General features: G+C 46.7%; 1 protein-coding gene across 1 annotated transcript in view; it reads right to left on the reverse strand.

Annotated features, from left to right (window-relative positions):
• Positions 1–652: 652 nt before the first annotated feature.
• mpp3a (MAGUK p55 scaffold protein 3a) overlaps positions 653–14,488 on the reverse strand; it is a gene marked incomplete in the record, with an annotated part of 14,175 nt that continues 339 nt past the window's right edge. Inside the window, 13 exon segments of the mRNA XM_029727514.1 lie at positions 653–2,912; positions 3,251–3,379; positions 3,708–3,816; positions 3,928–4,021; positions 4,157–4,237; positions 4,735–4,896; positions 5,943–6,008; positions 7,240–7,281; positions 8,970–8,990; positions 10,663–10,727; positions 11,569–11,765; positions 13,398–13,472; positions 13,668–13,753. Coding sequence (XP_029583374.1) covers positions 2,733–2,912; positions 3,251–3,379; positions 3,708–3,816; positions 3,928–4,021; positions 4,157–4,237; positions 4,735–4,896; positions 5,943–6,008; positions 7,240–7,281; positions 8,970–8,990; positions 10,663–10,727; positions 11,569–11,765; positions 13,398–13,472; positions 13,668–13,753 — 1,307 coding nt within the window.

Consider the following 14,488-nt stretch of genomic DNA (forward strand, 5'->3'; position numbering starts at 1 on the left):
GGATGGGACGGGCTCTCCCGAAAGGAGTCTTCTGAGGTGGCCACTTTAGAATTCTGGGTGTTGTCAATCTTCTGTCTACTCTCACGTTACACCAATCGTCATCTTAGATGTTTTTGTCTTGTGAGTCTCCAACTTTTTGGATCCTCCTGGAACAAGACAAGAAAGGCACCGATCATCTTTGGAGGATTCAGGGCCCTGTATAAGGACTGATGCTGGGACATGCTATCCAAACCGTATCCCCATTTTGCCCAGTTTTCACACTGAATTCTTGGACTGGTTTGTGGTCAGAAGAACCAGTGACATGGATATTAGCTCCAGGTTTTACACATACATGGTCCTTAGGACTCGTTTCTTGATTTCCATCCTCCCATGATGCGGTGACTTCATTTATTTTCAACTCCTGTGTCAAATGGAAATATATAATAAATATGGTTTAAAATGCAGAATGCATGTCAGCACTTCTGCTGCTACTGGTCTCTCATCTCTGGTCTCTCAGTTCAACATGTGACCTGATTCACACTCGGTTTGTACAACTGATATGCAACACATCTGACACATCGGGGGTATGGTTAGAAACCGAACCCAACTCAAAATAACAATTTAGTCCAACTCAAAACTGGTAGGATTTGACGATAACAAAACGTACACAATGTAGCACTTGCTTCATCTGGTTTTACTATGGCACTTTATACATGTCACGTTACAAAGTCAACATTCTGGGTTTCTTGGTTTACATAGCACAGTAAAAGATTAAGAACACATTGCATTGTTAAAAAGAGAACAGGATGAGAAAGGAGTCTGGAAGTTCCTGTTGATAGTTTATCAGTTCTCCACAATGAAACAAGACTTGAAATCCACGCACCCGCACCCACACCCACACACAAAGAAAGAGCACAGAGCTTTGATGCCTCTACTCAAAGATCACCAGTAGCTCAGAGCGACAGAGCCAATATACAGACTGAGAACAGGTGGAGTTTCACAAAACCTTTCTGATTGCTTCAGTCAAGTAACAACAGTTTGACTAGCGTGAGTCATTGTTTTTTGTCTTGTGTATTACCTTGTAACCTTGAAATGGCTTTTAACATTGTTTTTGTAAACACCAAGATAACGTAAAAGAAACACGTCACATCTGTGTGTATTTATAATGACGGCTTGAACCCACAATCACACTTGGAGCAGGCCAACCCACAATCACACTTGGAGCAGGCCAACCCACAATCACACTTGGAGCAGGCCAACCCACAATCACACTTGGATGAGTCCATGTCCCACTAATCCCGGAGTCCTCACTTGTAGATAAATACTCATACAGAACAATTTAACAAGGACCCTGATTATCAAGATGGACTATAGAACACCCCCCCCCCAAAACCCTATTACCCACACTGCACCTGCATCTTAAAAGTGTCTGACGTCAGCTATATAAAGGACATTCCTATGTACACAAAAAGGAGCATAGCATGTTTTAGTGCACTTGTACATGACATCCACACATCCAGAGTCTCAGAACTGAAATAATTCACACCAACTGTAGATTAGACAGGATTAGACACTTAGGGTCGAAGTTCAACAGGTTGCATTGAAGTGCTATGAGATCGTTCGTTGGCACGGTAGGATTTGCATGTGCAATATTTACATCTGCGATTAAATAATTCAACCGTCGTGCACTTCCTTAAAACACATCCAAGTCATAAAATAATTTATCTAAAAAAGCATTATGAAATAATATTCTATTTCACATTCCACATTTCTGTACCATTACATCTATCCTACTGTACTATTTACAGAGTGTGTTGGTTAATAATACTACGTATGTATTTCTACTCATTCTCCAGGTATAATGGAAGCAGGTGGATTGGATTTTGGATAACATTTCAATAACATTATAATAACAATGGCTAGGCCTCACTCAGAATGCTTTATACACTTTATAATAACAATGGCTAGGCCTCACTCAGAATGCTTTATACACTTTATAATAACAATGGCTAGGCCTCACTCAGAATGCTTTATACACTTTATAATAACAATGGCTAGGCCTCACTCAGAATGCATTGTATCAACGAGCAACGGAAATAGGTGAGGAAACACTAAGTGAGGAAACCTTACAAAACAGTCATGTCTTTGTGAAGGAATTGTGTTGGATTTCCTGCAGGATTCCTGTACAATTGTTTTGACTTGAAGTCGCTTTGGATAAAAGCGTGTGTTAAATGGCATATATTATTATATTAAGGGGAACTCAAGTACTAGACACTGCGGGCCAAAGAAAGCTACAGATGACACTCCATATGGAGCCACAATAAAGATGTCTGTCTGTCTGACATAAATAATATGACATAAATAATAATAACAAAACTTTAATAAATATATGAAAAACCTGAATTTGAACAATGGATTGCATGTACTGTACGTGTGTGTGTGTGGGGGGGGGGGGGGGGGGGTAGCCAGGACAACAGTCTTTCCCTCTGAACATCCCAAACACAGAAATGTTCCAAAGGGTTTTGCCGCATGCCCTTCTTCCATAGTGCCAGTGTGTGGCTGGCCAAGCATCAGGTATCAGGCCAGGTTTTGGGGCAGTATCCTCCACACCCCACAGGCTGGCCCATGGAGCCAAGGGGAAGGGATCCAGGAGATCAGGAAAGGGATGAGGGGGTAGGGTAGGGGTCCTGCTGGAGGAAGGGCTGGGGGGCTGTGATCCCCCCTCTGGAGGGTGGTGGTTGGGGAAAGGTTGGTTAGGTCCGCACCCAGCAGAGGGGCACCCAGAAGGTCTCACGCTCCAGCCGCTCCAGAATGCCTCGGAGTTCTGTGCAGGCGCTGGCTGAGTCCTCCTTTATTAGGACCCGGTCAACCAGGTGGCCGTACTGCTGGTCCATCTGCTGGGCTGACTGACGCATTTCCTGCAGGTCCTCATCCTGACACACACACACACACACACACACACACACACACACACACACACACACACACACACACACACACACACACACACACACACATACACATACATACATACATACATACATACATACATACATACATACATACATGAAAATGAGGAAGAAGCATAAGAGTGAGTAAGGATATACAGGTGATATCAGATTAACGAGAGGAGAAAATAGGGAAGGAGAAAGCAAGCCACCCAAAATAAAAGATTGAGTAACAGAAAAAAGGTTAAATAACTCATTGATACATTCATATGAGCACATTTCAGACTCAGCTCACTGTAATAAAAAGAGACAGCAGGTCTCACCGTCACTCGCCCATGATCTCCCCCTGCTGGTGAGGTGGCAGCACTACGACGGCGCCTGCTCTCCGGGACGCGTGGCTTGACGAAGATGACATAGGGCTTGAACTCAGATGTCCGCAGCGTCTTCAAAGCCTGAGGGGCCAGGACACAGTCAGACACAATATCACACAGTCTGTGTTGGTTGTCACGCAAGAGTGCACAGGGTTTAGAGAACAGATACTATCCGAGAAATGTCCTCTTGAGATGTCAGAGATGCTACGGATAACCGTGACAAGATAATACGGCAGCCTGCCTGACTGAAACAGAAAGTACTCTCACCCAGAGACCGCAGGAGAAACGTCAGGGTCCGTCGTCATAGAATAGGGTGTGACACAGACTGCATGTGACAGCCGTGGTTACATTGTACAGTGCATTATGACTGGGATATGCATCACTGCAGAGGATGTGCCTTGCGCCCTACCTCTGGCTGCACGTCCACTAGGCACATCTTGTTCTTGGCCTGTACAGAGCGGATGGCCTCTATACTGGTACCATACTGGTTCTCCTTGTACTCCCCATGCTCTATGAACCTGGACACACGGGACACAACTAAGCACGAAACAGACAAAACAAAGCAGAGTACTATAGAGACGGACAGTATGGCCTTACAGATCAGCCATATGGTATCAAAGAGAACTCACTTGTTGCTCAGAGCGTCTGCGTCAAACGCCTGTTTGGTGACAAAGTGGTACTCCACCCCCTCCTTCTCATGAGGCTTCTTGGGCCTGGTGGTATCTGGAGACACAGGTGATAGGGGAAATGGGGAAAGCTGGGATTGTTTTACTGGTGTAGCAGTTCTTTACTAGGGTGTTCCAGGGTGTCGCCGTCAGTGTAGAAAGAAGAGGGTGAGGTTTAGAAGGTGTAACTTACGCGGTACGGCCACAGCATAGCGATGTGGGTTCTCTGCTATCACCTTCTGTTTCAGCTCATTGATACGAGCTCCTAGGGAACCTTTGTGTGAGTGATGGTGAGAGAGAGAGAGAGAGAGAGAGAGAGAGAGAGAGAGAGAGAGAATGAGAGCGAAAAAAAGAAAGAAAGGGAGAGAGAGACAGAAAAAGAGAAAGAGAGTAGAGAGAGGGAGTGACATAGTTATTTAAACATAACATATCAGGGACAAATAATCTATATTTGCTGAAAAAAAATCTGCATCAACATCAAGTTAAGTCCACTGATTAGTTACTGGATGTGCCATTTGTTGTGCACTTTGATGAATTAACTAGCATTAGGTACTGTAGATAAGACCTCACAGGCCCACACAACTAGCTTGGTCAAGCAGACTGACTGCTTAAAATGAAAGAGAACATGTGCTATCGGGAGATTGGTCTGGTTCTCATGAGGCTACCACACAACTAGAGGAAGTTGCTGTTTGTAGTATTGGCCACTAGAGGGCAGTATTGTCAAAGTAGAATGACCACACTGCCGTCGTCATCCTGAAGCTGCTGTCTTACCAATCAGAACCACCAGGCGGGGTCTCTCGTTGGGCCGGTGCTGGTAGCGAGTCACCTCCTCGTAGGTGGCAAAGTCTGGATCGGTGGGGTCGCGGGTGGCCCCTCCTCCGAGGGATCCTGACCGGTCCTTCCGGCTCAGACGGAAACTCCTCCTCAGACCCGCTACGCAGGACAGGCAGGCGGGAGGGGCAGGGAGAGCAAGGCGAGGCAGGGAGGCAAAGGGTCAAAATGTCAGATATGATCATCCATGTAAGTGATTTGATACACTGCCTAACACATGCTCTTTCTACATAATTACAACTGTATTCTCGAAGGCATGTTAGATGGCGCTTGTAGTTGTTCTCACTCGGCAATTAGTGTTGACAAACATTTTGAACGCACAATACCAGTATCACATCATATCAGGACATCATGCAAATCAAACCCCAACATAACCATAACATTATTCTTTGTTGTATTATTAGGTGTCGGTTATCGAATAACAAAGAATGTGCAACCCTTGATAATCATGCATTAAAACCCCAGTGAACCGTGTGACCAATAGGAATGGTAAACTGGGATCCGTCATTAATCAGTGAGGGATTCTACAGGTTTGACAGCCTGACCCGTGCTTATCTCTAAGGTAAATGGGCTGCCAGCGGCATTGTGAGATATTGACTGAATCTGCTCATTTACAAGCATGTGTCCAACACATATCAATCACATGCAGCTAATATCTGACAAAGGCGTTTGGCAGCTCCACTTTGACTGTGAGAAATAAGCTCTGGGACTGAGAGTGAAGCAAACACTCTTCCGCTATCAATATCAAGCTCATGCCTCTCCTTTCTCTTTTTAAAGGAGACTTGGATTTGCTCAACGAACAACTAGTAATACTACAGCAAGGATGAAAGAGAGAGCTTCTTGCCATGCCAAGGTAAATTAGCCTCGATAGAATTGGAAGGACAATGGTCTGGTTTGTAACACATGTAAGAGTATACAGTACAACGGAGACATGCGGCTTGACAAAGAGCTACAGGAGTGGATCAGGAGGGATAGGACAGCCTGACTCTGGAGACCACAGTGTCGTGGGAGTGACACGCACACACACGCACGCACGCACGCACGGGCGCACGCACACGCAGACCCGCGCACACAGTGTCTCCAGGCCCATGGGTGCCCATCCCCCCTGCCTGCAGGGAATACCTGAGGGAACAAGCCGGTAACAGTACCTGAATAAAATTCCCAGGAAAACACCTGACCACAGGAGGGCGCCACTGCTTTACACTTAGGAGAGACTATAACTGGCATTAGAGCATCACACAACCCAGCCTCGCGCCTCAGTCTCCACACAGGGTGAAACAAGCAGCAAAACGTGTCTGGTTGGTTGAGTGTGCAATGCGTCCAACGCAGCAGGACCCTCGTGGGGGTGAGGGTAGGAGGGGTGCGCCAGCCATAGCAGCAGAGGCAGAGGCAAGAGGGGAGTCTCAGGAGGATCCAAACACTGCTTAGTTTGGGGCAGGGCAAGGGTGCTGGGTTTAGTCTCCATATATAAGGAGTAACCTGATTGGTTGATGTCAGTATTCAGTGTCATTACCGAAGGTAAACAATCATGTAGAATAATACAGTTGGTCTTATTGCCATGGGAGGGCAGTGTTTGACTGTCAGCTGTGTTCAGATCCCTCCGTGTGCTCTGCTTTTCATTCCAACAGTTTCTGGGGTATGGGGTGGGGCCTCAAGGTCATGTAGGGGTGAAGGAGGCAAGGCGAGGACAGTGGAAGGAGGGGAGGCCAGTGGGAGGGCAGCAGGGGGCTGAGGATTACGGGAAAAGCGTTATATTGTCGTGCCAATGCAATTTCAGTCTGGATGCAAACTGTATTTACCACGGTCGGTAGCTTGAGGGTTAAATCCAATTGATAACACTCATTAGCAAGTAGTAACATTTTTGAATGCCCTGAAATGATTGCTACTCTGGTGTCTGGGGAACTGATACTGATCCGAACATGTGTTAATACTCTGACAGAGACGCATAGCAGCCATGTGTCAATATCTTCTGGAGATAAAACTGTTTCTAGTGTGGTACTCGCTCTCTATCACACCCTCTTAAGCACTTTTCTCATTACACTAATTAGGCAACGAGACCGTTTTGTTATCGACACCTGAAGGAGTGAGAAACTAAACTCCCCTCTTTCGACCCTCCCTCTTTCACATGAAGCGTGAAAAACTGGTGCTGGAACGCACACGCTCTCCTTCAATACTAATCTTCCCTTTCAAATGAACTGGGATCAGTTCCGTCTCCTCTCAGCATTCTCTCCCCACCGCCTCTCTCTCCACCTCTCTCCTCCCTTCTCCATCACTTCCCACACGGACACTCCAGCCAGTCCCACCCTCAGGACATCCATACATTCCCCAACCCAAAGCGGCATTTCAGTTAGCCAGCAGCACACAGCAAGGTCCTGGAGGACACATAGACATCAGACAGCGAAAGAGGTAAAGGCGGCAGAAGGAGGAAGACGTGCAGGCTCTCACCTATGTACTGTCCATTGAAATAGCCCTCACAATCACAGTCCTCTGTAGGGAGGCAAGCAGGGAGAAGAGGGGGACAGGGGTGAGCGGAGGGTAAGTAACCTGAAGGAAGGATCAGAGGGGTGGGGAGGGGGGGTACAGAGGGTAGGGGGGGGGGCTGCGGGCTCCGAAGCAGGACAGGCAGGGTCAGGCAGGCGGGCAGAGGGGTGGGCATAGGGTAGGTCACTAAGCCAGCAGGTCAGGACAGGCAGGTTTCAGCAGAACAGGCCCCCAGCTGGAGCCCGCAGCCACTGTGGCAGCCATGATGGGGGAGGTTTGACAGACACCACACAGACACACCGACCACTTCTGGAAGCAGTCGACTGGAAAAGGGAACTGGGTCTCCCTGGCCCACATACATGGCTTTGTGAAATGGACAGCTCACAAAGCTATGGTAGCTAGCATACAAAAACCTGTGCAATTCACAACTCTATAACTGCTGAATTCAATATTTAACTAAGCAAAAAACTAGTTTCAATATCTGATGTCTCTGAAACTCTGGATATGCAACAAAAGTGCTGACAATGGCAGATTCACAACTCAGAGATACTGATTAGAAAATAGCTGACAGAGAAAAACGGGGCAAGTAGAAAAGACGACAGCAGAGAAGGGAGAGGGAGAAAGAGAAATCCTCTGCAAGGAGAAGAACAGGTAGCCAAGACACAGAAGAGGAGACGAAGAGGATAGCAAACTGCAGTAGACAGAACAAGATGAATTACAGAGGAGAAGAACGAAAGAGAGAACAAAAGAATAGAAGCTGATGATGATGGAGAGGATGGGTCATTGCTATCTTTAAGTGATTGGCTGTGCTTTCCAGTCTGCAGGCCTGCCTTAGCATCACACACATACAATAAGGTATGGGCTCTCAAAATATGGGCTCTTTAAGCATTGCCATAATATGCTTTATGTAATATTTTTATAAGGTATGGGGGGAGCTGGTCCACGACTTAGAAAGTGAGTACCTTATGAAGGTTGGGCTGCAAACCAGAACATTTCTGAGTTAAAATGCCAAAAAAATAGATTTTTTTGTAGTGTGTCCAGTCCGTTATTAGAACGCACGCACGTACTTACACACACACACACCCTGCAATCGCGGTGAATCTCTATTCTGGTCTCGTAGGCTGCCTACAGTGGGGGAGGATTTAAGCTGGAAGCAGAGCAGTACAGGACCCATGGTGTCTCATCCACCCCCGCAGCACACACACACACACACACACACGCACGCACGCACGCACGCACACACGCAAACACACACACACACACACACACACATGCACACACGCACACACAAACACACACACACCCCCCCCAAAAGAAAGAGAGATGGCTGAGAGCTTTGATGCCTCTACTAATATACCTTCTAGTAGGAGCCTGCAAGCAGACAGTGACCGTCCTCTCATAGTCATACCAAGGAGTTTCAAAACACGGAACGCAAATAGTCAAATGGAAGTCATGAGAAATATAAGAGTAATGAACGGTCACCACATGTCCACGTATCTGATTATGCCTAATTGCGGATGGTTACTAGTATGTCCATGTGGAGTAATGTCCTGTCTAATCACTGACAGTGGCAATGAAACTAGTGGCACAATGCCCTCATTCCCTGATCATGGTTATGTGTGAGTGAGGGAGAGAGACAGAGAGAGAGAGACAGAGAGAGAGGCTTGCAGGCATCTCTGTACCAGTATACCCACCTTTGTCACATCCCTGGTCATCTGAGGTAAGCAGTGAGGAAAAAGAGGATGAGGAGACATTTTTGACAAACAGTTACTCAACAAAATAAACAACGGGCAATGGGATGGGGCATTGGTGTTATCTCCTCTCTCAATTCTTTGTCTGATATTCACAAACTCTAAAATATACTTTTTTCTAGCAGGCGAGTCGTTGGAGAATGAGAGAAAAACGAGCGAGAGAGAGAGAGAGAGATGGGAATTATAGATTTTTGAAATGCACAAACTGTCTCAGTCTCAGTCTCTGTTCTATGACGTCATCGAGGGGTCGAGCCTCTGACCCACATTAAAAAGGCAACCTCAGGAGCTTCACTAGGGGCATGGGAATTAATGAAAGAGAGAGGCAAAGAGAGAGAGAGAGAGAGAACGAGAGAGAGAGAGGTAGACAGCGAGAGAGAGAAAGAGAGAGAAAAGAGAGAGAAGGGTAGAGAGGTAGAGAGAGATAAAAGAGAGAGAGAGGTAGAGAGATAGAGAGCGAGAGAGAGAGAAAGGGAAAGAAAAGAGAGAGAGAGAGGTAGAGAGAGAGTGCGAGAGAGAGAGAGAAAAGAGAGAGAGGGGTAGAGAGGTAGAGAGAGAGTAGAAGAGATAAAATAGAGAGAGAGGGTAGAGAGCGAGAGAAAGGGAGAGAAAAGAGAGAGAGAGGTAGAGAGAGAGAGAGTGTGAGAGAGAGAGAGAAGAGAGAGAGAGAGGGGTAGAGAGGTAGAGAGAGAGAGAGAAAGGGAGAGAAAAGAGAGAGAGAGAGAGAGAGAGAAGAGACATGGGCCTCCATGCTAGCTGACATATTGCTAAACTCTTGTTGTCTCCCTGGGGCTCAGACCTAATCGGATTGCCTGTGGATTATGGACCACGAAGCGCCACCGCTCGCATTAAACACTCACCTGGCCACTTCTATTCAGACATACCCAGTACTATTACCCCACAACACAGAGCAGGAGAGAGCCAGAGTGGACAAAATGAACATTGTTACACACTCATCCTGTTAATTGGTTCTAGTCTGTTGTCTGTCTCTCACTATAGAGATACAGTTTGTGCTCACCGGCCAGATGGACCAGACATGAAAGATTAATTCATATCTTTGTGATCCCTCCCTCTCTTCTCCCCCCTCCCAAAGCCGTCTCTCACTTTTGTTTCTATTTGTCCCTCTCTCTCTCTCTCTCTGTCTCTCTCTCATCCCTTTTCAAAACACATTCTCATGACAGCAGAGAATACGCAGTCAATACTAATACTCCCGAGGACGCCAATTACCAGCAAGAAAGTTAAATAAATGTCAACATAAACACATTTGGTGGTTAAATCTACGTCTTATGAAAAATAACATGAACCATCACTAAATAAGTTATACTTCAAAAGATATCCTTCAGCTTCAGTTTGATATTGGTTACAACAGCGAACATGTTTCTGTATATCTGCACACTCTTCGAAAAAAAGGTTCCAAAAGAGTTCTTTGGCTGTCCCCATAAGATAACTCTTTTTGGTTCCAGGTAGAACCCTTTTGGGTTCCAGGTAGAACCCTTTTGGGTTCCATGTAGAACCCTCTGTAGAAATTGTTTTTCATGGAACCCAAAAGGGTTCTACCTGCAACCATAAAGGGTTCTCCTATGGGGACAGCCAAAGAACCCTTTAAGGTTCTAGATTGCACCTTTTTGTGGAAACTTACAGGTAGGATTTTTAGGGGATTTAGGGTTCGGAAGTGTGCCCATTTTTATCCGGTAAGCCAGCCGTCTGAGAAAATGCACAGAGGAGGAAAGAAAGGGAGAAGAAATAAGAGAGAGAGAGGAGGGGGGAGAAAGAGAGGGACCATGACAGTGTCAGACAGATAAACAGAGGTAGGAGGAAGAGAGGCAGTGAAGGAGGGAGGCAAAGAGATTGAAAGAGAAGATTAGAACATGACAGAGAGATATAACACATACTGACCCCTGCCCCGTATGTGTTATCAGTGAAAGGAGTAAAGCTAGTATGAGAGATGAATTTAACCCATGGCTTGGCTGAGGTTCCCTCTCTGTATTTCAGCCACCATGATTAATCCAACACGGTGTGCGTGTTTGAGTGTGTGTGTGTGTCCGCAATCAGGCTGCAGCCGTTGGTATCGCTCCCCCCTGCTTAGCTAAGATGAATACAGAGTGGGCAGTGGGTTGGGGCTTGGGTGTGTTTATACCCCCAATGCAGAGCACCTCCACACTTTTACATATTCATCCTATTGAGGGATTATGACACTGACAAAATGGAGTGTTCCCTTTCAAGCCTATATTTAGATCCATGTGTTATTAAGATCCAAGCGGCTCTGATACTTGATTTAAAAACACATTTGACCCCTGAAAGTGGAGCACATGAATATGGAACAGATAGAGACAGCTCTATGGCGATATCTGCACTGTTCTGAAAGCAATTCAGTCCACATACTGCACATAATATAAGAGTCCTACAGTATATGCATAAGAGGCATAATGTGACACAGTACAGGACAACCACTAGGCTTGATCGGATCATTTTCAAATTGTATTTAGACTCTTCTCTGAGCTATGAGCTAACACCTGTCCATGGACCTCTCTGCCTATGGGCTCACCTCTCCTGGAAGAGTTTGGAGGGGATGAGTCCAGCACGGAGGTTGCTGTCGCCCACACGTTTGGCCTGCCACCAGGTGGGGTCGTCCTGGGTTACCACCTGCAGGATGTCGCCTCGCTTGAAGGGAAGTCCTGCCTCCTGACAGGGCGTGGCCTTGTCATCAGCAGGGATGTAGTCAAACAGGGCCCTCATGTAGACCTGAGAGATCACACACACACACACACGCACACACGCACACACACACACACCTGTTAAACCATCTCAGAAATACATATGGTATGTATAGAAAATAATTGACAGATCACCTCAAACTAGAGAGAGGGAAAGTGATGCGTTTGAAAAAAGATTTCAGAATGACAGTCTATCTGTGCGTTTTTCTGTGTGTGTGCATGAACAACATGCGCACACAGCATACTCTATATATACAAACGTATGTGGACACCCCTTCACATGAGTGGATTTCACTATTTTAGCCACACCCTTTACTGATAGGTATATAAAATCAAGCACACAGCCATGCAATCACTATAGACAAACATTGGCAGTAGAACGGCCTTACTGAAGAGCTCTGTGACTTTCAATGTGGCACCGTCATAGGATGCCACCTTTCCAACAAGTCAGTTTGTCAAATGTCTGCCATGCTAGAGCTGCCCTGGCCAACTGTAAGTGCTGTTGTTGTGAAGTGGAAACGTCTAGGAGCAACAACGGTTCAGCCACGAAGTGCTAAGCCACACAAGCTCACAGAACAACACCGCCAAGTGCTGAAGCACGTAGCGTGTAAAAATGGTCTGTCCTCAGTTGCAACACTCACTACCGAGTTCAAAACTGCCTCTGGAAGCAACGTCAGCACAAAAACTATTCGTTTGGAGCTTCATGAAATGGGTTTCCATGGCCGAGCAGCCTAAGATCACCATGTGCAAAGCCAAGCGTCGGCTGGAGTGGTGTAAAGCTTTCTGCCATTGGACACTGGAGCAGTGGAAACGCATTGTCTGGAGTGATGAATCATGCTTCACCATCTGGCAGTCCTATGGATGAATCTGGGTTTGGTGGATGCCAGGAGAACACTACCTATCTCAATGCATTAGTGCCAACTGTAAAGTTTGGTGGAGTAGGAATAATGGTCAGGGGCTGTTTTTCTTGGTTCGGGCTAGGCCTTGTAGTTCCAGTTATTGAAATCTTAACGCTACAGCATACAATGACATTCTAGACGATTCTATACTTCTAACTTTGTGGCAACAGTTTAGGGAAGGCCCTTTCCTGTTTAAGCATGACAATGCCCCGTGCAAAAAGCAAGGGCCATACAGAAATTATTTGTCGAGATTGGTGTGGAAGAACTTGACTGGCCTGCACAGAGCCCTAACCTCAACCTCATCAAACACCTTTAGGATGAATTACAACTCTGACTGCAAGCCAGGCCCAATCGCCCAAAATCAGTGCCCGACCTCACTAATGCTCTTGTCCCTACAGCAATGTTCCAACATCTAGTGGAAAGCCTTCCCAGAAGTGTGAAGGCTGTTATAGCAGCAACTCCATATTAAAGCCCATGATTTTGAAATGAGATGTTCGACGAGCAGGTGTCCACATACATTTGGTCATGTAGTGTATTTGAAATGGTCATGTAGTGTATTTGAAACATGTCTTAAATTACACCTACACATCTCAATGCATGTTGGCACAAACTGTTTTATTCATCTGCCACTGACTCTGCTGCTGTATGTGTGAGCCTGAACCATGGCTGTTCAGTATTCTGACCCTTCCTCCATTCCAGAGCAGCTGTGTCTGTGTTTGACTGTACTGAGTGTGCCCAGACAGTTGTGTTGTGATCCTCACCTTGCTCTCCTTCAGATGGTCCTCCTCCTTAACGGCTGGGATTATCTTCAGGGTGATGGAGCCCTGAGACTGGGACTGAATGGCAACACACAGAGAGGGGCAGGATGTTAGCTTCACAGAAATACAATTTGAACACCATTTCAACTCCTGTATCTTCGCAGCAGAGTTGATACGGCATGTATTGCTTACATCAATCAAAGGAAAACAGTGCTGTTGGTGCTAGTGGTCTAAAATAATAGGAAGACATCAAGTACTCTACTCTAGTCTCACCAGAAGCTGACTGATCTCATCAGGTCTCTTGTGAATGATGGAGATGCCGTTGACTTCCCGTAGCTCGTCTCCTACATGGACCAGTCCTGGATGGAGGGGAGGAGGTGGTGAGGCGAGACAACAGGCGAGCTGTAGTAGAGATCTATGCCTGGGTTCCAAATGGCACCCTATTCCCTATATAGTGCACTCCTTTTTGACCGGGGCCTGTAGAATCTGGTCAAAAGTAGTGGCCTGTATAGGGATTAGGGTGCCGTTTGGGTTGCACACCATATCGTGTATCGAGGAGATCTTGCACAGCACTGTATCAGTAGCAGGTGTACTATATCTATCATACCGCTATTAACTGGGATGAGATATGGACAATAGGGCTTGGGAGTGGTGGTATCACTCTCCTCAGTCATGATCTACTGCAGTCACATCTGAAACCTGACAAAGAGGGATGAGCGATAGGATCAATTCATCTCATCACTGCTCAGAGAGGGAGAGAGGAAGAGAGGGTAGAGAGGGAGAGAGGGAGGGAGGGAGAGTAGAGAGGGATAAGGGGAGAGAGGGAGGGAGAGCAGAGAGGGAGAAGGGGAGAGAGGGAGGGCAGAGAGGGAGAGAGGAAGAGAGAGGAAGAGAGGGCAGAAAGGGAGAGAGGGAGAGAGGGCAGAGAGGGAGAAGGGGAGAGAAGGAGGGAGAGCAGAGAGGGAGAAGGGGAGAGAGGGAGGGAGAGCAGAGAGGGAGAAGGGGAGAGAGGGAGGGCAGAGAGGGAGAAAGGGGAGAGAGGGCAGAAAGGGAGAGAGGGAGGAGGGCAGAGATGAGAAAGAGGGGGGCAGAGA

Source organism: Salmo trutta, chromosome 32 (genome assembly GCF_901001165.1).
Source record: "Salmo trutta chromosome 32, fSalTru1.1, whole genome shotgun sequence".
NCBI classification, from domain to species: Eukaryota; Metazoa; Chordata; class Actinopteri; order Salmoniformes; family Salmonidae; genus Salmo; species Salmo trutta.